Source organism: Theropithecus gelada, chromosome 4 (assembly GCF_003255815.1).
Source record: "Theropithecus gelada isolate Dixy chromosome 4, Tgel_1.0, whole genome shotgun sequence".
In the NCBI taxonomy this organism is placed as follows: domain Eukaryota; kingdom Metazoa; phylum Chordata; class Mammalia; order Primates; family Cercopithecidae; genus Theropithecus; species Theropithecus gelada.
This window is the reverse complement of record NC_037671.1, coordinates 134,279,459-134,305,497: the sequence shown is the minus strand read 5'-3', so window position 1 is coordinate 134,305,497 and position 26,039 is coordinate 134,279,459. Positions and strand designations below refer to the sequence as shown.

Sequence of the window (26,039 nt, the reverse complement as noted above, 5' to 3'; positions counted from 1 at the left end):
CAAGAGCTGTTTTTTGAATGGGGAATCGTTCTCTGCTGTAGACAGCAAGGATCTACAGAGAGAGGCTCCTTTGTATCTTTCCTAAGACTCCAAAAGGTATCCCTACATACCACAGCACTGTGAGACCTTTAGTATTGCAGGATCTCACCAGATATATGGCCCAGGAAGCAAAGCCTCTGGTGGGGCAACCTAAAACTACAGAGCTTTTCTTGCTGTGTGCCCCACTAAAAAATGACAGCTTTCCATGTCACCCACTAAATGGGTCAAAACAGTATTCTTGAGTGTGCTTCATGCTCTCTTTGAAAACTAAAGAGGCCTACAAAATACTGTGCCTCTTTTTTAGAGGTTGAAGGTACAAGGTACAGTAACTCATCCTTTACCTTGGACAGAATGTCCTGGATCACTGGCCTTTTAAAACTTTACCGAAGTAATAAGACCTTCAAACTTTGTAGGTTTATCTCTCACTTTATACTGCTTATGTGTCTTTATAAGAGGATCCGGGACACTTGCCACTTCCTGCTCACTAGGTCTGATATTGTCAACATTGTGGATCAAGACCCCTTTATACTATATTGTCTCAAACAGCAGGAGAGTCCTTGGGTAAGACTGGATGTTCGCTGTCACTGCTCTAAGTGAATACAAATTGCTTCCGATCCTTTCTTCATGGGGATTGAAAAGAAGACTCACATTGCCAGATCATCAGCTGCATAAAAAATACAAGATACTGTGTCTATCTGGTAAAGATCTCATCCTTACAGCAGTTGCAACTGAGACTACCAGCTTGTTAAATTTGCAGAAGTCTACCCTCATCTGTTGTGCTCTAGCTTCTATAAAAGCAAGATTGGAGCAATAAGCAGGATTATACATCTTTTAAATTGTTCGTATCACTCTTCATTCAGAATGATTTACTCTTGGTTATCTTGCCCAGGGGTAGAGGACCCAGTATGCAATGTCATGAGCTTCCACTTGGCCTTTTCTTTTTCTTATTATTATACTTTAAGTTCTGGGGCACATGTGCAGAATGTGCAGTTTTGTTATGTAGGTACACACGTGGTTTGTGTGCCATGGTGGTTTGCTGCACCCATCAACCCGTCACCTACATTAGGTATTTCTCCTAATGTTATCCCTCCTATAGCCCCCACACCCCCTGACAGGCCCTGGTGTGTGATGTTCCCCTCCCTACATCCGTGTGTTCTGATTTTTCAACCCCCACTTATGAATGAGAACATGCGGTGTGTTTGGTTTTCTGTTCTTGTGATAGTTTGCTAAGAATGATGGTTTCCGACTTCATCCATGTCCCTGCAAAGGACATGAACTCATCCTTTTTTGTGGCTGCATAGTATTCCATGGTGTATATGTGCCACATTTTCTTTATCCAGTCTATTATTGATGGACATTTAGGTTGGTTCCAAGTCTTTTCTGTTGTAAATAGTGCCACAGTAAACATATGTGTGCATGTGTCTTTAGAGTAGAATGATTTATGATCCTTTGGGTATACCCAGTAATGGGATCACTGGGTCAAATGGTATTTCTGGTTCTAGATCCTTGAGGAATCACCACACTGTCTTCCACAATGGTTGAACTAATTTACACTCCTACCAACAGTGTAAAAGTGTCTCTATTTCTCGACATCCTCTCCAGCGTCTGTTGTTTCCAGACTTTTTAATGATCACCATTCTAACTGGCATGAGATGGTATCTCATTGTGGGATTTGTATTTCTCTGACGACCAGTGATGATAAGCATTTTTTCCATATGTCTGTTGGCTGCACAAATGTCTTCTTTTGAGAAGTGTCTGTTCATATCCTTTGCCCACTTTTTGATGGGGTTATTTGTTTTTTTTTTTCTTATAAATTTGTTTAAGTTCTTTGTAGATTCTGGATATTAGCCCTTTGTCAGATTGATGGATTCCAACAATTTTCTCCCATTCTGTAGGTTGCCTGTTCACTCTGATGATAGTTTCTTTTGCTGTGCAGAAGCTCTTTAATTTAATTAGATCCCATTTGTCAATTTTGGCTTTTGTTGCCATTGCTTTTGGTGTTTTAGACATGAAGTCTTTGTCCATGCCTGTGTGCTTAATGGTATTGCCCAGGTTTTCTTCTAGGACTTTTATGATCCCGGGTCTTACATTTAAGTCTTTGATCCATCTTGAGTTAATTTTTGTATAAAGTGTAAGGAAGGGGTCGAATTTCAGTTTTCTGTGTTTGACTAGCCAGTTTTCCCAACACCATTTATTAAATAGGGAATCTTTTCCCCATTGCTTGTTTGAAGTCAGGTAGTGTGATGCCTCCAGCTTTGTTCTTATTGCTTAGGATTGTCTTGGCTGTACGAGCTCTTTTTTCATTCCATATGAAGTTTAAAGTAGTTTTTTCCAATTCTGTGAAGAAGTCAATGGTAGCTTGATGGGGATAGCACTATAAATTACTTTGGGCAGTATGGCCATTTTCACAATTTGATTCTTCCTATCCATGAGCATGGAATGTATTTCCATTTGTTTGTGTCCTCTTTTATGTCCTTGAGCAGTGGTTTGTAGTTCTCCTTGAAGAAGTCCTTCACATCCCTTGTAAGTTGTATTCCTAGTTATTTTATTCTCTTTGTAGCAATCGTGAATGAGAGTTCACTCATAATTTGGCTCTCTGTTTGTCTGTTATTGGTATACACAAATGCTTGTGATTTTTGCACATTGATTTTGTATCCTGAGACTTTGCTGAAGTTGCTTATAAGCTTAAGGAGATTTTGGGCTGAGATAATGGGGTTTTCTAAATATATAATCATGTCCTCTGCAAACAGAGACAATTTGACTTCCTCTCTCCCTATTTGAATACCCGTTATTTCTTTCTCTTGCCTGATTGCCCTGGGCAGAACTTCCAATACTATGTTGAATAGGAGTGGTGAGAGAGGGCATCCTTGTCTTGTGCTAGTTTTCAAGGGGAATGCTTCTAGTTTTTGCCCATTCAATATGATATTGGCTGTGGGCTTGTCATAAATAGCTCTTATTATTTTGAGATACATTCCATTAATACCTAGTTTATTGAGAGTTTTTAGCATGAATGGGGTGTTGAATTTTGTTGAAGGCCTTTTGTGTATCTATTGAGATAATCATGTGCTTTTTGTCATTGGTTCTGTTTATGTGATGGATTACATTTATTGATTTGTGTATGTTGTACCAGCCTTGCATCCCAGGGATGAAGCTGACTTGATTGTGGTGGATAAGCTTTTTGATGTGCTGCTGCATTCAGTTTGCCAGCATTTTATTGAGGATTTTTGCATCAATATTCATCAGGGATATTGGCCTGAAATTTTCTTGTTGTTGTTGTGTCTCTGCCGGGTTTTGGTATCAGGATGATGCTGGCCTCATAAAATGAGTTAGGGGGGATTCTGTCTTTTTCTATTGATTGGAATAGTTTCAGAAGGAATGGTACCAGCTCCTCTTTGTACCTCTGGTAGAATTCGGCTGTGAATCCATCTAGTCCTAGACTTTTTTTGGTTGGTAGGCTGTTAATTACTGCCTCAATTTCAGAGCTTGTTATTGGTTTATACAGGGATTCAACTTCTTCTTGGTTTAGACTTGGGAGGGTGTATGTGTCCAGGTATTTATCCATTTCTTCTAAATTTTCTAGTTTATTTGTGTAGAGGTGTTTATAGTATTCTCTGATGGTAGTTTGTATTTCTGTGGGATCAGTGGTGATATCATTTTTTATTGCGTCTATTTGATTCTTCTCTCTTTTATTCTTTATAGTCTGACTAGCAGTCTATCTGTTTTGTTGATCTTTTCAAAAAATCAGCTCCTGGATTCATTGATTTTTTGAAGGGTTTGTTGTGTCTCTATCTCTTTCAGTTCTGCTCTGATCTTAGCTATTTCTTGTCTTCTGTAGATTTTTAAATTTGTTTGCTGTTGCTTCTCTAGTGCTTTTAATTGTGATGTTAGGGTGTCGATTTTAGATCTTTCCTGCTTTCTCTTGTGGGCATTTAGTGCTATAAATTTCCCTCTACACACTGTTTTAAATGTGTCCCAGAGATTCTGGTACATTGTGTCTTCATTCTCATTGGTTTCAAAGAACATCTTTATCTCTAGCTTAATTTCGTTATTTACCCAGTAGTCATTCAGGAGCAGGTTAGTTTCCATGTAGTTGTGTGGTTTTGAGTGAGTTTCTTAATCCTGAGTTCTAATTTGATTGCACTGTGGTCTGAGAGACTGTTATGATTTCTGTTCTTTTGTGTTTGCTGAGGAGTGTTTTTCTTCCAATTATGTGGTCAATTTTAGAATAAGTGCAATGAGGTGCTGAGAAGAATGTATATTCTATTGATTTGGGGTGGAGAGTTCTGTAGATGTCTATTAGGTCCGCTTGGTCCAGAGCTGAGTTCAAGTCCTGAATATCCTTATTAATTTTCTGTCTCATTGATCTGTCTAATATTGACAATGAGGTGTTAAAGTCTTCCACTATTATTGTGTGGGAGTCTAAGTCTCTTTGTAGGTCTCTAAGAACTTGCTTTCTAAATCTAGGTGCTCCTGTATTGGGTGCATATATATTTAGGATAGTTCGTTCTTCTTGCTGCATTGATCCCTTTACTATTATGTAATGCCCTTGTCTCTTTTGATCTTTATTGGTTTAAAGTCTGTTTTATCAGAGATTAGGATTGCAACTCCTGCCTTTTTTTGCTTTCCATTTGCTTGGTAAATATTCCTTCATCCCTTTATTTTGCACCTATGTGTGTCTTTGCACGAGATGGGTCTCCTGAATACAGCACATTGATGGGTCTTGACTCTTTATCCAATTTGCCAGTCTGTGTCTTTTAATCAGGGCATTTAGCCCATTTACTTTTAAGGTTAATATTGCTATGTGTGAATTTGTTCCAGTCACTATGATGCTAGCCAGTTGTTTTGCCCATTAGTTGATGCAGTTTCTTCATAGTATCGATATTTAATAATACAATTATTTTGCTAATATTTTATCATTTCCATTTTAAAATTGTATTTGATCAAGTAATATTTAGAAAAATATAGTTTTCTTTTTTCTTTTTAATTTTCGACAGTTAGGGGTTTTTAAAATTATTTTTAACATTATTTTATTGTGATCAAGAGATATGTCCCATGCTATTTTATTGTTTACATAATAGAAATATTCAATGGGTATATATAAATATTTCATGAGTATGAATATGTAGTCTACAAGTGCTTGAAAACAAGAGACAGTCTTCGTGCAAAAACAAATAAAAAAGTTATGACCTTATTTTTTTCTGATTGACTCCAAAAAAGTTGGACTAAGTTGAAAACTGTTCATGTTAAAATATTGAGGACTCGAGCTTCTCTGCTAGAAATCCGCTTAAGAGCAAATCAAAATAGCAAAAGGTTTCTGAAAACAACTTTAAAATAAATATATGTTCTTGCAGATATTTATAAAATATTACAAAAGAAAAAATGTAAAAACTACATTACTTTTGGAAAAGTTTTCTTCATGGAATTAACCAAAGCTTCCTAAAATATGAAAATATGAATCTAATACATTTAGCCAACATTACCTTTTCCATTTCTGGTAAAATTTTTACATGCACCTATGTTGCATGTGCATATATAACATATTTAACTTTAATTTGTTTTTTTAATATAATACACACAAATCTGTGTATTTTTACTTATATATGTATTTTTTCCTTAAGTTAGTCTTTCAGAAACACTTTGAGCTCTCTTTTATACAACATATAGTTAGATTTTGTTTTTGTCTCAAACTAAGAGCTTACTATTATTTTTATAAATGAGTTAAACTTATTTGCAATTACTGACAAAATTCATGTGTTTAATGGTACAAAATGACTTCTGGGTTAAGAAAATTCATAGATTATTTCAATTGTTCCTAGTCACCTCCTCCAACCAAATTAGGCAAGTTAACAATCTTACCCTGTTTTATTGTAGTATTTTGTATCATGACTTCTCAGGAGAAGACAGAAGAGCATCCTTTTGCAGATATATTTGATGAAGATGAAACTGAAAGGAATTTTTTGTTGTCCAAACCTGTTTGCTTTGTTGTATTTGGGAAACCAGTAAGTTATCTCTTATTATTTGGTATAATTTTTTTTTTATTTTTAAAATCACAATTTTCTAAGTTACCGTATAAAAATAAAAACCACATATTGTGCTCATTTTTTGAGCGTCTGATAAGTTTTCATTATATGACTTAAAATCTGACATAATATTGGTTATAAATTCATAACTCTCTCTCTTCTTATATGTTATAATTGAGAAGGAACCCAGACTATATTTAAATTTGCTTTTATATTATGAGGAAAGTAACTCACCAAAACACCGCACATGACAACTGTTAGTAGTGTGCGATCTGAGGTTACTTCAGACTTTATTTGCATATGAAATTTCCTTTGCAATTTGTTGTGAGGCTGTCTGGATATGTGAAGATAGGACACCATCCAGATGAGCCAGGAGGTTCTCCTGTTAATGTTTGAGATCCTGAGAGGCACTGTGCCTCAGGCTTTACCTACAGCGTGTTAGAGGACCTATGTGTTGTCTTTCCACAAAGCAGGAAAAAACCAAAATGGCTATTGTAATAAAGTTTGCTTTTCTAGACATTTCTAGTAAGGAACTCGAGATAAGAGCTACTGACAGCCACTAAGCTGGTTAATTAAAGAGCTTCCCCAGCATAGCAGAGATTAAGAGCTGGATCCCATCCTTGACTTATTTTATGTGGACCCTGGCACAGGTACCAATAAATGGTTTCAACAACTTTCACTATGTTTCTAAAAACATAATAGGTTTTAAAAAGTCAACAGTGAAAGCAACCAGATGCAAATGTTACTTCATCAAAACCACCTTTTATCTTTAAAGTATGATACTTTCCAAAGATGTCAGTTAAAAAGGATCTTTTTGCTCATCAAAATTACTAAAATGGAAGCCTGTCAAAACATTCATGATTGTAAACTTTAGAAAGGAAATAAAATGATGACTCTCCAATATAATCACAATGATTTCTAATCAAAATTATAAAATTTGACAGTTAAAAGAGTGCAATACCCTAATGGTATAGCTTCCTGATTTTAGGGCTATCTACTTAATTTTAAAGGGTCTATTTATATTACTTTAGGAGATGTGACATATGCAAGAATTAGTAAAGAAAAACTAAACTATACATATCTAGGGTCTACTCTTCATTTTTTATGGGAAAAATTACTTTATAACATTAATGTAATAGTAACTAGCAATAGAATCTTTAAAAATTGGTATATCTGTTTCACTGGCAAGTGACTGTTCTGTTGGGCTTTAAATAACATTTTTCTTTTTAAGGGTGTTGGGAAAACAACATTAGCCCATTACATAACACAGGCATGGAAATGTATTCGTGTTGAAGGTAAATCTTATCTTTTTTCTCTAATAGTTTATTATGAAAACTTTCAAATATGCATAAAATGGAGATAATTATACAGTGAACGCCCATATACCTGGCATCTAGAGTCTGTGATTAACATTTTGCTATATTTGCTTTATCACACATTTGTCCACCTATCAACCCAGTGAATATTATCTGCTTGGGTTTTTATTTATATTTCATTAAAATAATTTATTAATTAATATTTTTTTGGTAGAGACATGGTCTTGCTTTGTTGCCTAGGCTAGTTTCAAACTCCTGGGCTCAAACAGTCTTCCCACCTTGGCCTCCCGAAGTGCTGGATTAGGGGTGTGAGCCACAACACCCAGCCCAATATTATTTTTATAACATCATCATCAATCCAGTAATGTTTTGCCCTTCTGTTAGTCCTTGTTTTGTTCATAGAATTTATGAAATGTCATCAACTCTATTCTACTACCTCTAATTCTCTAATTTCGTAATTTAGAACTGTTTGGAATATGTGTGTTTCGGTGTCTTTTTATGAAAGCTCAAATGAGATGGAACTCTTGCAGCTTTTCTTAGGAACATTTTTTATAACTTAATTGTCTTCAATGATAACTTTTATTTTTATTTATAAATTTTCTTGCATTCTTTGCAATATGTAAGACAATGAGTTGATATCTTTATATATAAATATTCTCTTAATTAATAAAACTATTTATGCCCTAATAGAAAAATAAGAAAAAGAATGAATAGACAATTCATAAAAGTAGAAGTAAAAATAAACAATATAAGAAAAAAGTTTAATATCATTCTAAGAAATGTTCATTAAAATAACACTGATCCATATTTGCCTATCAAATTGGCAGTGAATCTTTACAATTACTACAATCACTGTAGGTAAGGATGTTATGAAATGGGCATTCCACATGCTCTTGGTAAAATTGCGATCTGGTACAAGTTTTTTGGAAAAAAGTTTGTAATACGTAACACACACACACACAACTCTAAAAGTTTCTTCTTTCTCTGTTCAAAAAGTTTACTTCTAGGAAATCTTAAAGAATACCAAACGTCCCATAGATTGTTAACAACTAATGATGTAACAACTCTCCTGGATCCTCCCTTGGATCATGCCCCTGTCATTCCTATCCCAGGATGTCCTCTCTCAAGGAATGATACATTTCCTCTTTTAAAGGAAACAAATCATCGGAATTTCAGCCTCAAGACCCCTCTTTCTAATCTGTGTTTACCCATTTTAACATTTCTTGATTCATTTTCTTTTACACCATGTGCAAAACTAGCGGGCTTTGGATGTAATTGTAGGGTTATGAAAATCTGGATTAATTAATACCAGTGCATACTTTTGTAACTATACTTAATGATGTAGAAATCACTGTCATATACACCACCTGATTTCATCCTTACATTCTATCGTACACTACACAGTATGTATGCATCCAAGGTGCAGCGGTGTTTACGGAGTTAGCTCCCCCAGGATTCTTTATTTTTTATTTTTATTTTGAGACACACTCTAACTCTGTCACCCAGGCTGGAGGGCAGTGACATGATCACGGCTCTCTGCAGCCTTGACCTCGTGAGCTCAAGTGATTGCCCCACCTCAGCTTCCTGAGTAGCACAGACTATAGGCATGCACCATCACGACCTGCTAATTTTTTAACTTTTTGTAGAAATGTAGTCTCCCTATGTTGCCCAGGCTGATCTCAAACTCCTGGGCTCAAGAAATCCTCCTGCCTTGGACTCCCAAATTACTAGGATTGCAGACATGAGTCACCATGTTCGGTTCTCCAAGATTCTTAAGCTTAGTGAGTGGCAGAGACAAGTTCTCTGTGGAAGACATTCTGCTGCTTCTGCTTTGGTTAGGCTTAAATGACATAATATGCATACATTTGCATTGTAAATCATAAAGTGATGCACAAATGTTAATCTTTGTTACCAGTTAGAAGACACTAGAATGTGTTTCTTATTTTGGTGATCCTAGTATCAGTCTGTATTAATATTTTGAATTCATGTTTTAGCTTTGCCAGTTTTGGAAGAACAGATTGTTGCTGAAACTGAATCAGGAGTTATGGTAAACAGACCTAAATTTCAAAGTAACTATGATTACAAAAATAAAGCTCTGTATAATAGATATATTATACAGTAATGTACAATATCTATGCTTGTCCTTAGTTGCAATCAATGTTGATCAGCGGTCAAAGCATTCCAGATGAACTTGTCATAAAGCTAATGTTGGAGAAGCTCAACTCCCCAGAAGTCTGTCACTTTGGTATGTTTATTTTAATATATTTACAGCCCACAAAGCAGCCTTAAAACTCATGCTTTACCTGAGGCAAAAATAGTTTCTAGAGTTGCCCTTTCTTTTGCCTTAGCACAGGAATCTCATTATCTCTATTCAGTTGAGCAGCTTGATGGTTTTATTTGCTTGTTTGTTTTTATTTCTCAGATTGTACATTTGTTTAAAAAATAAGTTTATATGACCCAATCTTCTTTAACATTGTGTTATCCAATAAAAGCATCAGAAATCTGCTGTGGTCCATCTTGCAGTACTGCTAACTCTGCTGACTGCTTCCTCATACACCTTGGGTAATGTCGTTAAGTCCTGACAAATGGCTAGGGTTGTCTGCATGAATCCGCACTGAAAAGGCAGGAATGGGAAGTGGTATGCCACCATCTTACTGTTGAGCTCCAGATATTTTCAGGCTTCATCCTGTTCATCCAGTCTGCCCTCTGACTCTGGACCTGAAACCTCTCCTGGTACTCAAATGGATGCTGAGCAAGGGCTTTGGATCTAATTTTTCAAGACAAAGACCACTGAAGCTCAAAATGATTGAAAAGAGCAAACTCTAATACCTCTTCTAAAGAAGAGAAGAAGAAGAATGACAAGTTTGGGATAAAATTATCCACCTGAAATGGATTTATTGAATGAAAAAAGAAAAATTAAGAAAGTTGCTTTATATTCTTAGTAAGTTAGAAGAGGACATTGTAACTATTAATGCAGGAATAAAAATACAGGAAAGTAGAAACCATAACTGCCAAAGCAAATCAATGATGGAAGCAGCAAAAGCAGCCTTGTCAACCTGTATTGATTGGTCTCTGTCTATAGACAGAAAGGTACCTCTTCATATAGATCATACGTATAGAGAGATGATACACAGAATGTCCCATATCTATCCACATATGTAGATTGGTCTCTGTATGGATATATGGGTTCTGTATATAATACATATATATAGATTAATATATATGGATTATAAATGCATTATAATGTAAGTAGATAGATAAGGTTTGTCTGTAAACTACCTACCTGTCTATCCACTTACTACCTATTTGCTCAGCAGTGATAAAGAGATTGAACTTGGGCAAAATATCCAGAATATGGAAGGCTGGATAAGTAAAAAGGCAAACAGGAATCACAGAATTCCAAATTATCAGAAAGCATACTATTTGAAACAGAAGTATGTATATAGGTAGGTAAGTAAATACCTATTTGTTAACCTCACTTACCTCTTGAAAAACTTGGATTGGTTTACATGGCTACAAAAAAGATGGCATAACTTATAAGTATTGGCAAAAGGAGAAAGAAAAAAAAAACAATACAAAGAAACTCAGTTGTGCCTCTCATGGTGTTCATAATGTTTTACGATTTTTATTAGGAAATAGTTCAAACAAAAGTAGAGAGATTAGTATAAAGATCCTTCCACATTACCACCCAGGTTCAGCATATGTTCAAAACCAACTCTAGTCTAATCTCGTTTCATCTACACTTCTACTTACTCCCTTCTCTCAACCTATGTTATTTTGAAGCTAATCCATATCATATCAGTTCATCTGTAAAATGTTTCATTTATATCTCTAAAAGATCTTTTAGACTCTGAAACCTATTACCGCATTACCATTGTCACACCTAAAAAATGGTTATTCCTCGATATCATCTACTAAACGGTCTGTGGTCAGATTTCACTAATTACCTCATAGATGTTTTTTAGTTAATTTTTTTTTGAAGCAGGATCTAACCAGATTTCACATAGTGTAAGTGACTAGTATGTCTCAAGTCTCTTTTTATCTATAAGTTTCCGCTACTTCTTTCTGTCTTCTTGTGTCTTCTCTGTTGAAGAAATGGGTCACTTGTCTTGCAGAGTTTCCCACATTCTGGATTTGGCTGATTACATTCCTCAGACCTCAGTACTTCCTGTATGCCAGTACTTGTCCTAGAAGCTGGCAGAGGAAAAGTGATATAAATGTTTCTTGAGTCTGGGGACCACACCCTTACCATTTGCTTACATGGCCATGTTATAGGCATGCACAAACAAGCTCATTTAAAGGCTGCAGTGGAGATGGAACCTAAAGCCCCTTCTGCCCAGCCACCCCTCAGCCCATCCTGTAGCATCCCCACAGGAATTTTTTTAGAACCTAGCACTCTGCTAAATACAGTTTGAAAGTCTTTGCCCAAATTCCCAGCAAGCCCTCTCATCCTGATGTTTGCTCTCAACCCGTAACCTGGTGGAAGGTAGAAGCAAAATTGGAAGTGAAGGGTTTTCAAAACAGGGATATAAACTTGAGTGAGGGGCTGAGTGAAGATGGATAATTGATGACTCCAAAATCCCTAACGAGATATGTGCACTTCCAGGGACATGACACAGCAGAGAATTGCCAAATTCATCTTAATTTTGTTTTATACTAGAGCCCTTTTATAATTTGTGTTTCCATCACTATTTTAAAAGGGCCTACACGATCTATAATTAACTTTTCATTCACAATCTATTGTATTATTTTGGCCTTTAACCAAAATCAGCTTCTCAAAGCTATATCCTTACCCAAGAGAAACAGTAGAGTCAATACATGGCATCCTAAAAGCTCTTCACTGCTCCCTGCTTCTCGATTCTGGAAAATCTCGTTTTCCCCAGTGAATGAATAGCCCCAGTCTGGGCATTCCCTGCCCCGAGTGTATAATTATGAATAGTCTTGCAAGTCATTGCTCACCAACGTGTCCACTCCTATCAGCCTGGCCTGAGGTCAGATGGGTAGCAGGGATGGCTGGACACAAGGCTACATCAGCCTGGCCTGAGGTCAGATGGGTAGCAGGGATGGCTGGACACAAAGCTACCTGATGTCTCTGAATCTCTCATCACTTCAATCTGAAAGCAGTAGTCTGCCATCTTCATTTGTATGGAAATAGAAAATGCCTTCTCCTTCCCACTGTGCCAAGAAATGGTGGCAAAGTGATGGTATGGGCCTGGGAAAAGTCAGTTTCCTCTGGGTAGTGGTCTGGACAGTCTTACAGTTTCTCACTTGTTGGGCTAATGAGAGCTGGGCAATGGCCTACAAAGCACCTACTCTGCCTATGATAGAACATGCACAGTCTCCCAGCAAGGACTGGCTGGGGGTGTACCACTCCTCCATCTTTAGCATGGAAGGGCAAGGGCTTGGTAATGGTCTCAAGGACATGTGGGGGTGGGAGTGAGGAGTTCCTCATCTATACTTTCATCCTCACATGTCTCTGGAATTGGAAAGGTTGACAGTGGACTCAGTAGTTCTGGTCTGTTTAGCAAGCAGTGTGTCCCTGGGATCTTCCCAGAATTGGCACTAGAGGACTAAGGTATTCCACTTTACATCTGCATATTCCACTTTACATCTGCAATGATGAGACAAACTTAGATGACATAACTGTCTATCTTACACCTCTTCCTATAGATACACCCCTAGGCTCTGGAATGATAATACTAGACATCTCTCAGAGGGTAGAGCCCCAAAATTCATAGCTCAGAACATTTAGACAGCCCAAATAATGGCCTTTCAAGAGAGAGCTAGATCCATGGAAATTACTTATTCTTCTGCCGCTTCCATCAGTAAAGGGACCAAGTATGAACATCATTCCAATATACATGTACACCAGAAGTTCAGCATTCCTGCAAACAGATGCACGTGGAATGCCCGATAAGCTCTCTGGGCAGTGGCAGTGGCTGTAGGAACAGGAAAGGTTTTGGCAAGCACAGCAAACAGAGTACCAAGCATCTTTCTGTGATCACTTGTGATAGACAGGTGTTGGGAAGTATTGCCAGCATAGGGAATGGCAGGGAGATATTGTTGCTTTTGCTTACAAGGGAAGGGCATGAACTCTGGAGATAGATGGCCTCTGGAACTGTCCCACTTGGAGGAGTTAGTTGGGCAAGGGTTGAGTTCCATCCGGAGCTAGGCAGGCAGTCCCCTTCACTGTAGTACCCACCATCACAATGTGTCAGACCCGGAGTTAATGCCAGCCATCGTGTACCAGAGGAGATGCTGGTCAAAGTCTTAAAAACCAGTTCAAACATGTTAATCAAGTGAAAGCTAGACTCACAACAAGAGCAGAGATACCAAACCAAAGAAGGGTGGTGTAGAGCCAGGAAAGCAGAAAGCAGAGAACAAGAAGAGGCAGGCAGAGAAAAGTCTGGCCCCATTCTTGAGACAGTACCGGCAGTGTCTACATTTTTTCAGGGATGCACTGAGCTCATTTAATGAATCTCCAATACGATAGATGCCTTGGGGATACCATGCTACGTTTAAGACAATAGCAGGAACACGTAGGTAAGCCAAGTTGGACACTAAGGATTACAGCCAGACAAGAGAGAATCATAATTACAGTTCATATGTCCAAAACCAAGATGACAAGGTCTTTCTTTCTGCCTTTTTAAGTTAAATTAGGTAGGATTGCTTCTCTGGGTAGAGCCCAACACACTGTTAGCAGAAAGTAAAGTGATCAAAAAAGCTTAGGAGAAATTGTGTATGCCTAAGCATTAATTAGGTTTTGAATTAGCATGATGGTTCTTGGGTTCTTGGTCTTCTTCTTTTGAGACAGAGCCTCGCTGTGTCGCCTGGGCTGGAGTGCTGTGACTGGATCTCAGCTCACTGCAAGCTCCGCCTCCCGGGTTTACGCCATTCTCCTGCCTCAGCCTCCCGAGTAGCTGGGACTACAGGCGCCCGCCACCTCGCCCGGCTAGTTTTTTGTATTTTTTAGTAGAGACGGGGTTTCACCACGTTAGTCAGGATGGTCTCGATTTCCTGACCTCGTGATCCGCCCATCTCGGCCTCCCAAAGTGCTGGGATTACAGGCTTGAGCCACCGCACCCGGCCCTTTTTTTTTTTTTTTTTTTTTTTTTGAGATGGAGTCTCACTCTGTCACCCAGTCTGGAGTGTAGTGGTGCGATCTCGGCTCACTGCAACCTCTGCCTCCCGAGTTCAAGCGATTCTCTTGTCTCAGCCTCCCGAGTAGCTGGGATTACAGGCACCTACCACCACGCTCAGCTAATTTTTGTATTTTTTTTTTTAGAAGAGATGGAGTTTCGTCATGTTGGCCAGGCTGGTCTCGAACGCCTGACCTTGTGATCTGCCTTCCTCGGCCTCCCAAAGTGCTGGGATTACAGGCATGAGCCACCACGCCTGGCCTGGTCTTCTTTTTTAAAAATGAAAGATTGCGGCCGGGCGTGGTGGTTCATGCCTGTAATCCCAGCACTTTGGGAGGCGGAGGCGGGTGGATCACGAGGTCAGGACATGGAGACCATCCTGGCCAACATGGTGAAACCCTGTCTCTACTGAAAATACAAAAATTAGCCGGGCTTGGTAGTGTGTGCCTGTAGTCCCAGCTACTCTGGAGGCCGAGGCAGGAGAATCACTTGAACTTGGGAAGTGGAAGTTGCAGTGAGCTGAGATCACACCACTGCCCTCCAGCCTGGGTGACAGAACAAGACTCCATCTCTAAATAAATAAATAAATAATAAAAATAAAAGACTGTGATGAGTGTATTCTCAAGTGAGGAATTTTAAGTTTGTTTTACACACATTCATTCACTCATCTATCAACAGGTGCTTAGTAACTTTTTTTATTATGCTATTCTAGGCATTGCATTAAGATAGTGGTTCTCAAACTTTTGAGGCACAAGACTCCCTTACACTCATAAGAATTGTTGAGGCTCTATAAGAGGTTGTGCTTACATGGGCTATATGTATTTATATTTACCATATTAGAAATTAAAACTGAAACTTTAAAAATATTTATCTGTTTAGAAATCATAAAACCATGACTTGTTAACATAAATTGCATATTTTATGAAAGATAATTTTTCAAAACAAAAAATTAGGGAGAAGAGTGGCTTTGCTTTACATTTTCGCAATCTCTTCAATGTCCGATTTAAGAAAAGTTGGATTCTCACACCTGCTTCTGCTCAATCTGTTGCAATATATTGCTTTTGCTGAAGTACATGAAGAAAATGTAGTTTCACACAGATACATACTTGGAAAGGGAGGAGTATTTTAATAGCCTTTGGAATAATTGTGGATATTCTTGATTCTACATCAAAACCCAACAAGTGGAAGTTTCCTGAAGGTTGGTTGCATTGTGGAATCTGAAACTGTTATCAGTAAACTTTTCAAAACTTGGTTACATTAAAATCCATTGGTCTATCTTGCACTTGGAATGAGCCTATAACCTATGCCTAATTTTTGTGGTACCATGCATTGGTCATTTGGAAAATGTTGGTTCACTGAGTTATATAGATCTTCCAAATGTTGACACATTTTACTATACGGTATCAAAAAATCGCATTTGTTAATGTCACCACCAATCTCACCAAGAAAAGCTTATGGTGTTGGATATAAGTTTTTCGAAATTCAGATTTTCACTTGAATGTTATAACTGGCAACAAATGCTATCACTTTTTGTCCTTGAAGTGACAGGGTCATTCCATTCGCTTTTCATAAAATTTCTGCCAAATACCCAAGGCTGAATAAACATAGTTTGTCTGTTGTTCTTCCAGGAAAAGATGTAGAAAAATAAGCTGAAAGTTTTATTTCCCACTGAAGGAATTGAGACTTTATAAATAAGAGAAAAGTTTCTTGAGCAAGACAATAACATAATTAAAGAAATATATTAAGGAAATTAATATGATGATGGTAAACAGGGTGAATTTCAGTGAGAAGATTGAGATTTCTGGGTGGGGATACAAGCTAATAACTGCACTAAACCAAAATTATATTGGCTGTTTAAAAAAACAGAAAATTATAGTGTGTCCATGGGTGTTTTATTACTCTCATAACTTACACAAACATTATATACATGTGTTCTACTATACTATGAAATATTAATATGAGAAAGAAAATGATATGGCATGCAACTCCTATAATATACCTTTACCATTTATATGAGTAAACTTTCCTAACATGAGTTAAAGTAATTACTAGCATGAAATTTCCTTCCCTAGGTACCTCATCTGTCTAAAATAAATTGACTTGGAATTTTCAAAAATGTCTCTTTCTAGCCCAGTGATTTATCATCAGAAAAACATTATTCATAGTTACACTTCATGTGACAATCACCTTAAGTGTTAATTTAAAATTTTTACAGATGACTTTATGATAAATGATATTTTATAAAGTAGTAAATCCATGCCCTCATATGTTGATAATTTTATAAAATTTTAAAATTATGTTTTACTTTACAGGTTATATTATCACTGAAATACCATCACTTTCACAGGATGCCATGACTACCTTACAGCAAATAGAATTAATTAAAAACTTAAATTTGAAACCTGATATTATAATCAATATAAAGGTAAGGATATTAATTGTTTTGCTAGTAGAGTAAACCATTGTTTTTGATAGTAGTTAAATTCAAGGAATGCTTTAAACATTTTTAAGTAGTTATGGAGATAGTAACTTATGCATCAATCGCAGGAACTGAGTCATACTTTCTCATCGTTCTGTCCTCTTGCTCCTACAGCTCCATCCACATGAGATACCTTCTTGCCTCTTCACCAGGCTTCATCATAGCCATCCTTTGAAAGTCAGTTAAGACATCATCTCTTTAGAACTTTCCCTGACAACTACCCCGCTCCACTACCTCTCTTTCTTTCTCGCCCTTCCATACCTTACTTATCATAAGAGAGTTAAATCTCTCTCTGATGACCATTCGTGGTGCTTTTCCCTCCCTATCATGTTACTCACCTTACTACATTATAATTATCCATTTTCCTCCTAGTCTCTGTCTTACTTGAAAGTAGGAACCATGTCTTGTTCATATAAATATCAACCAGTATACTATGTGGTACCTAGTGGCACCTAGTAAGTTTACTAATAAAATGAAAGAATAGACACATGGCATGAATGTATGAATGTTAAAGAACACTACTATATTAATTATGAGTTAAGGCTGGGTCCTGTTCCTAATTCTCTCTTTTATTGTTAGAATTTGGTCAATCACATCTAGAAGTCTTGATTTCCTTTTTACAAAGATGACAATAGCTGCCTCATGGGGTTGTGATAACAATTTAGTAAGGTGGTATCTTCTTGTTTATGTCAAAATGAATGATAACCTTTGTATCCATACTTTGCCAGGGTTTATGACAGCTCAAATAAACGAGATGGTTGTCAGCTCAGATGCTGGGACCCAGTGGAGTGTCAGGGTCAGCTGTGTGAGAGAGGTGGCCTTGCAGTTCTGAGTGTGGTGTAATCTGCAGCCCCAGCCACCACTCATGGCCAGGGCTCAGTCACAATTGCGAGTGAACCTGAGAATGTCACACATGTGAATGTGGACATAAAAGAGAGAAAACCACATATAAAACTAAACCACATATAAAAACTAAACTGAGGAAAAGACAGATTCAATAGGAAATTAAGATCTAATTGAGAGAGAGCACACAGATATACAGGCCAGAAGACCCCAAATGGTTACTAAGTTTGGGTCATAAATTTGGTTCTAGGTTTGATGAACTAAAGTAAAAGGGGAAATGTGACCAGTTATAAAATTCACATTGTCCATGAGAAGACAAGTCATTCCTTAGGCAAAACAAGACTGCCATTGTGAATGACAGAAATACCTTAGATGGGTCTTAATATAAGAGACTGCTTAATGTAGTGAATAAAGTCCTTAACCCCATTCATGTTATAAGTGTGATTGTGAAGTGTCCTATGGCAGTTTCTACAGGGTAAGCAGAGTATCACCAGAGGGCGTAATGTGAGACAGAATTCAGTGCAACACACACTTTTTGGATAGTTTGGCCTTATTGGGGAATAAGCCTGGAATTTCTAGAGCAGAGGCTCTTAGCCCGAGATCCATGAATCCCTAAGCATTCATGCACCTCTTGAAATTATACATAAAACTTTATGCCTATATGAACTTTTCTGATGCAAAAATCTATGGTTTTCATCATATTCTAAAGGATTCTGTGCTACCAAAAACCTGGTTAAAGTCTAGCAATCTACTAGAGCAGTAGTTATCAGAGAGTGGTCCCAGAGCAACAGCAACCAGAAGCTTGGTAGAAACGCAAATTTTCAGGCCCTGCCCCAGAACTAAGAACCAGAATCTGTCAGATGGAGCCCAGCTATTGGTGTTGCAAAGCCCTCCAGGTGACACTGAGCACTTCTGCTCTGAGGCATATGCTTCAGGCTCACACTTTCATCAGTCACTTCCTGCAAATGAGAACGGGAGACAGCTGAAGGAGATGGTCCTTGTCAAGGTCCTAGAAGGTGGGTATCCTGGGTTGTAAAAGAGATGTTTTAAAAAAATTACCTGAGTAGGTTGAAAATTTTTGTGAAAAATTAGGAAGCCTAACAAAAGTCCTACCTCAATAATTACCCATCCCATCTCCACCTAGAGATGGCATGAAGAAATCAGAAAATGAGCAATGAAGGTTCCAACGTGCCTGGCTTCCTTCGTTTCTCAATGTGTGGTACATGAACTGCCAGCATCAGAATCACTGAGGATGCCTGTTGAAGAATCTAAGCCTCACTCCAAACTTAATAAATGACAAGAGGAGCTGTGATCGATTTAACAAGCTCCCCAGATAGAGTTACATGCTCATGTATCAGAATCACTGCCTCAGAAAACCATCCAGATTTTTTTTTTATCCTGAAAAACATTCAGAGCACAATTTACAGCCTCAAACCATCATTATCATTAATAATGCACCATAGACCATAGACTACAATCAGAAGGCCTGGTTCCAAGTTGCAGTTCCTCCATGTGACATTGTGATCTGAGATTGGTCTCTCAGTCTGCCAGAGCTGTACTTCTCTGACCTGCAGAATGGCTTTAATCATAATTTGGATTGCTTATCTTATAGGGTTAGTTGAGAAGTCAGTAAAATCGCACATGTGAAAGCAATTTGGAACAAGAAACTTGTAGACTTTGGTTTTGGCTTTTTTACTACCTAGATTCGGTTTTCTCATTTACAAAATATAAATGTTAAACTAGAATAGATGATCTTTCAGGTCCCACTTATGACTGGCATTGTATAAAATACCTCACCCATAAAGCTGTAAGTCATAGTGAATATTACAAATAAACAATATTTTTTATTGGAAATATGTGGCTATTCCCCCCATTTTGTTCCATTCTTAAACTTTTCAAGCTAATCATAGAATTCTGTGTACCTTTGCAGAGTTAACTGATTTTCTATTCCCTTTCTCTACTCTTCCTACTTTTCCAATCCTCTTTCCTCATCTTAAGACTCGTAATACTTTTCCACCTGTATTAATTTTGGACAAATAAAAACATATAGCATAAAATTAGTATCTGAGCCTCTCTTGGCATGTAATGAAACCTGATGCAAAATGCCAGTCACAACATTGCATTTGCTTAGGTTTTAAGGGAATTTTTTGGTTTATGTACTGTACAGTATATTCAATAAATACACATGGAATTAAAAGCATATTCAAAATGTTTTAAGTGATTTAATAATGTTGTTTCTTAGTGTCCTGACTATGATTTGTGCCAGAGAATTTCTGGGCAAAGACAGCACAATAATACGGGATACATATACAGTAGAGACCAGTGGGATCCTGAAGTCATTGAGAATCAGAGGAAAAAGAAGAAAGAAACCCAAAAGGACAGAAAAGGAGAAGAGGAGGAAGAGGAGGAAGAGCAAGAAGAAGAAGAGGTAATATCTCAATAGGTAACTACCATATACTATACTTTTAAAAATTGCTATAATTAAATTAAATGATGGTATACGTAATAGGAAATAGCAGATGCTACACATTTTCTTTACATTTTTATTGAGTTTGGAGGAAATAAGCAAAAGTCTTTCATGTTTTCAAGGATTATGAGATGATAATCTTGAAGTCAAGTTTAGCCTTCCTGTCAGTGTAGATGTGTCTCTACATTTCTGATGTTCTGACACCCAGTGTGCTTCATTTCATAACGATGGAGTTATTGGTCACCTACTATGTGTCAAGCACTAGGCAAGGTAGAATAAGAAGTTAGAGCATTTCTTAGTCTGTTTTCTGTTACCTACAACAGAATACCTGAAACTGGGTAATTTATAAAGAATGACTTTTTTTTTTTTTAATTTTAAGCTTCAGCGGGTACATGTTCAGATTTGTTGTATGGATATATTGTGTGATGCTGAGGTCTGGGCTTGCACTGAACCCATCACCAAAATAGGGAACACAGTACACAACAAGGATTTTTTCAACCCTTCCCTTTCTCCCTCCCTTTCCTTTTTTGGAGTCCTCAGTGTCTATTGTTCCCATCTTCATGTCTATGTATACCCTGTGTTTAACTCCCACTTACATGTGAGAACGTGAAGTATTTGGTTTTCTGTTTCTGATAATGGCCTCCAACTGCATCCATGTTACTGCAAAGGACATGATTTTATTCTTTTTTATGGCTGTGTAGTATTTCATGGTGTATGTGTACCACATTTTCTTTATCCAGTCCTCTACTGATGGGCACCTAGATTGATTCCATGTCTTTGCTGTTGTGAACAGTGTGCGATAAACATGAGAGTGTAAGTGTCTTTTTAGTAGAACAATTTATTTTCCTTTGGATATATGACCTGTAATGGGATTACTGAGTTTAATAATTCAGTTTTCAATTATTTGAGAAATCCTCAAACTGCTTTCAACAGGGAATGAACTAATTTACAACTCCACCAACAGTGTTTGAGCATTCCCTTAAGAAAAGGAATTTATTTCTTATAGTTATGGAGGCTGAGAAGTCTAAAGTTGAGGAGTCGCATCTGGTGAGGGCCTTCTTGCAGGTGGAGACTCTCTGCAGAGTCCCGAGGTGGTGGCGCATCACATGGTGAGGCGGCTTAGTGTGCTAGCTCAGGTCTCTCTTCCTCTTCATATGAGACCACAGTCTTACTCGCATAATAACCAATTAATCCATTAACCCATTAATCCATGAATGGATTAATCCTTCATGGGCCCTCATGACTCAGTCACCTTTTAAAGACCCTACCTCTCAATACTGCTACATTGGGGACGGAATTTCAGCATGAGCTTTGAAAGAGACAAACATTTAAACCATATCAGAGCAATAAAGGACTAAATATAATGTAGGGAGCAAAGTAAACCAGGCATCATTCAATTTGTGAAGCTAACACAACCCTGATTTCAAACTCAAAGAGAGAATGTGAAAAGACAAAGAGAGAACGTGAAAAGAAATACATAGCCCAATTTCACATGTACACATTGTTATGACAATTCTAAAGTAAATACTACTAAATATAAGCAATAGGGCATCAAAATAATATTTTTGTCTTCTAAGGTTTTGGGCTAAAAGAGAATCTTTTACCATGACTTGACAAGAAAAATTGATATTAAGAAATGTATCAATAGGTGATGGTCTGGATATGACCCACTAGGGTGGGAAGGGCCATAGTTGGCCAATACCTGCCCTAGTGAAATATGCCTGTGATTGATTATTTCTATTAGGGCCTAGATGCTGTGAAGTCAGATGTTAATTTATAGATAGACACATTGCAAATTGTTTCTCCAGTAGAAAAAGATAACCCCCAAAAGTTACAGCTTGATTGTCCTATGGGACATTAAGCAGCCTTGTATCTAACTTTGCAATATTATTTCAGAGATTAGAAATACTTTCACCTTGCCATTCTACTGGTCCCCTAATTAATGGGTTAGATAAATCTTTGAAATGGGTATTCAATTTTTAAAAAGTGTTAACATAATAAAGCCCATTTAAAAACATAATCTCACCCATGTAAATAAGGCGTTAGATAGTAACCAGCATGAATTCCAGATTTTTTCAAATAAAGGAAAGCCTCATAGCAAGTAGGAATAAAGTGTGCCACTTTAGCATAAATAAAACATACTATCTGAAATCAAAGCCAATGTAGCCCTCAAATGGTGAGATACAGGGGTCACAACTCACTTAATTTTAGGGGTCAGGTAGGTTATATCCATTGGTGATATCGGCCAGGGATTACATAATTGGGAAGAGGGAGGATTGGGGTAGGCTAACACTGCATTGTGCAGTATGATAGCCACTAGCCTCACATGGCTATTTAAATTGAAATTAATTAAAATTACATTAAGTTTAAAATTTAGTTACTCAGTATCTCTAGCCACATTTCAAGTGCTCATTGGCCAAGTATGGCTGTGGACAGTGGAGCTATGGAACGTCTCCATTTCTGCAGAAAGTTTCATGCTCTTCAGAGGACAACTGCCTCTTGGCTCCAGCCCAGCCAACTGTTGCCATGTGGAAATGCTGGCCCATTTTTACAAGGGAGGCCATTTTTTCCAGGGAAGCCAAAAACACGTTTTAAAATAGATGGGAGTGGCAATTAGTCTGAAATGTTTACAACACAATGCTGGCCAGTGCTGTGGGAGATGATCAGTTTATATCCTTAGACTAGACTCAGCCTCTGGGGTCTGGTTTGCATGATCTCTGCCTAGTGACACAGCCATGTTCAGAAGTTAGATGAGCAGACCTGCCACCTGCTGAGATCGATGGCCAACATGAAGGTGTATTCATCCTACATACACACAAATTGAAGCACTGTCCTCAAATTGCTACAACAGCATTGTAAATGTTCTCTTGGCTTTTGTTCTCCTCAACCCTCCCTATCCCATTCCACTTGTTACAGAAGCCAGGCTCATTTAAAAATGTATATAAATAACCCTCAGTGACTTTCCATTGCCTTTAGATTAAAATCCAGACACCCTCATGTGGCTTACAAAGCCATGAACCCAGCCTCTCTGATCTCAATTCTGCCTACTCATTGTATTCCAGCCACATTAGCCTTCTAGCTAGTCGTCTTCAACTGTGCTAAGCTCATTTCAGCTTCACGCCTTTGCATTTACTGTTTCCTCTCTCCACTACGTACAACACTCTTCAATTCATCTTCACATGGCTATTCCTTCTACTCATCCTGGTCTCACCCCAGGTATTACATCCTCAGAGACCCTCCAGCAAGCGACTCTCTAACCTAGCGCTGTGCAATAGAAATGTACTGCTAGCCATAAGTGATTTTAAATGTGCTAGTAGTCATGCTTTTTAAAAGCAAAAAGAAACAAGTGAAAGTCATTTGAATAATGTATTTTATTTAATTGAATATATTCAAAAATTTTATTTCAACTTATAATCAATATAAACAAGTGAAAGCCATTTGAATAATATAGTTTATTTAATTAAATATATCAAAAAAATTTATTTCAACTTATAATCAACATAAACATTCTGAGAATGACATGTTCTATTTTCATCTAAGTTTTTGAAATCTGGTATGTATTTTATATTTACAGCACATTCCAATCGCACTTGCCAAATTTCAAGTGCTCAGTGGGGAAATGTGGCTAATAACTTCCATGCTGAATAGCATAAGTCTAGCCCCTTGCTCTGTTTTATTTTCCTCATAGCACTTATCACTTTCTGAAATTATGTTACTTTTTTACTTGCTTATTATCTGTCTGCCCCACTGAATGAAAACTCTATGCAGCAGGGACTGTCTCCAGTGCCTGATAGTGGGTACTTAATACAAAGCTGTGTAATCACGAATGAATGAATGCCAGCGTGCTAGCAAAGCCCTCTGCTAGGGAGAAAAGAATGGTAGCATCTTTCGGAAAAGATGTGTATTGAGCCACTTTGAAATGTATAACCTTTAGTCCAGTAATTCTACTTGTAGGAATTATTCTAAGGGAAAATATTAGCCATATAAAGATTTATTTACAAAGCTACTTATTGCAATATTATTTGTAATTGTGAAAAGCCTGAAACATTGTTGTCCAACTATAGAGTAATTAAATAATTGTACATTCAAGGAAATTAATATATTATTTGACCATTAAAATAATACTTAAAACAGGTTATAAAATGGCTTATATAGAGAATATGGCTCAAGTAAAATATGTATATGTATACATTGATAAAAATGGGAAAGAATGAATAATTAGCATCATAAATATGATATGGAACACTGTTGCCTCTGCCTTAAAATGTTCTTTCTCTAGAAACTTGTGTGGCAGTTCTCTCTCCCTCATTTCCTTCAGATTTCAACTCAAATTCCATTTCTTCAGATAACCCTTTCATGACCACTTGATGTAAATAGCATCTTCTCCCACCACTCTTCATCCATGCTACCCTGCTTTATTTTTCTTTCTAGTACTTACCACCACCTAATATGTTATATATTTATTTGTGTACTTGTTTATGCTGCCTTCCTCAACTGCAGTGTGTGTGAGTGCTATGAGCCCAGGGTGTTAGTTGGTTTCGTTCACTGTTCTATCCCAAATCCTTAGAACAGCACCTGATGCATAGAAGACACTCAATAAATACTTGAATGAATGAACTACAAGCTCAGGTGTTCACAGGAAATCTAATTTCTCTATTTTGTCTCTAAAAATCTGATGTTCTTCCCCTACTTGTCCCTACTTATTGGGGAGAAAACAGACATGAGAAAATATCCAGGTTAATTTAAAGCTTTATTCCATCTGATGAAGACCCCCTAGGAGTCTTCCACGCTCTTAAATAAAAATCCTTAATCTCTAATCATCCCCTACCCCTGCTTCTGACCCCAAAATGGTATCTAGGTGTAAGGAGTAGGGAATATGGCTTGTAAATTGAATAGTCGTTGACCTAAAGATATTTGAAATCTCTTCTTTTCCATTTAGGCATTTATTGCCGAAATGCAGATGGTGGCTGAAATTCTTCATCATCTAGTTCAGAGGCCTGAAGATTATTTGGAAAATGTTGAAAACATTGTTAAGCTTTATAAGGAAACAATTCTCCAAACTTTAGAAGTAAGAACAAAATCTATCACTGAAAATGAATATTGATATTTGTGTTTCATTACTGGTTAAATAGCTTTCACATGTCTTCATCCCCATGTATTATTATCTGTCTGATTCTCCCCTTGAACTTTGTAGAAAGCTGTTAGAAAAAGGCTTCCATCCCAAAGACTGTTTTCGCAGAACAATATTATTTTACTCTTACAAAGCAACTCTGTTACTGCAAAGTGACAAATGAACTGCATTTTTCAAAAGCCAGTGGGGAAATTCCTTTATGGATAGGGGTTGGAAAATTCATGTTAAAAGACTATGTTATAAAAGCATTTTCAATCTGTAAGTTATAGCTTTATCAAAACAAATGTACACTTCAGGTACACCTTTTGTTTAAAAGGTAGAATTTGTGATGCTGATTGGTCTATGGTTATCCCATTATATGTAAACATGGTAAGACCATTATATAATATAATAGGAAGGATTTAATTAAAATAGTATTCTAAAAGTATGATGACTGAGATTACAAGTATGTGAAAAGCATATTTTATATGGTAAAAAGTCCAGGTAAGACTCTACCAAATATAATCATTTGTGTTAGAGATTTAGTCAACAAACATTTATGGAACTTGCACATTTAGCCAGACACTATGCTAAGCAACAGAACTATGAAGACAAATAAGACACAG

The 26,039-nt window shown here is 37.2% G+C and overlaps 1 protein-coding gene across 1 annotated transcript in view; it reads left to right on the top strand.

Moving 5' to 3' along the window:
- AK9 (adenylate kinase 9) overlaps positions 1–26,039 on the top strand; it is a 185,071-nt gene that overhangs the window by 4,430 nt on the left and 154,602 nt on the right. Inside the window, exons 2-8 of the mRNA XM_025382428.1 lie at positions 5,911–6,038; positions 7,291–7,354; positions 9,370–9,422; positions 9,524–9,620; positions 16,827–16,939; positions 20,079–20,264; positions 25,243–25,371. Coding sequence (XP_025238213.1) covers positions 5,922–6,038; positions 7,291–7,354; positions 9,370–9,422; positions 9,524–9,620; positions 16,827–16,939; positions 20,079–20,264; positions 25,243–25,371 — 759 coding nt within the window. The 5' untranslated portion in view covers positions 5,911–5,921. The remainder of the gene's footprint in view (positions 1–5,910; positions 6,039–7,290; positions 7,355–9,369; positions 9,423–9,523; positions 9,621–16,826; positions 16,940–20,078; positions 20,265–25,242; positions 25,372–26,039) is intronic.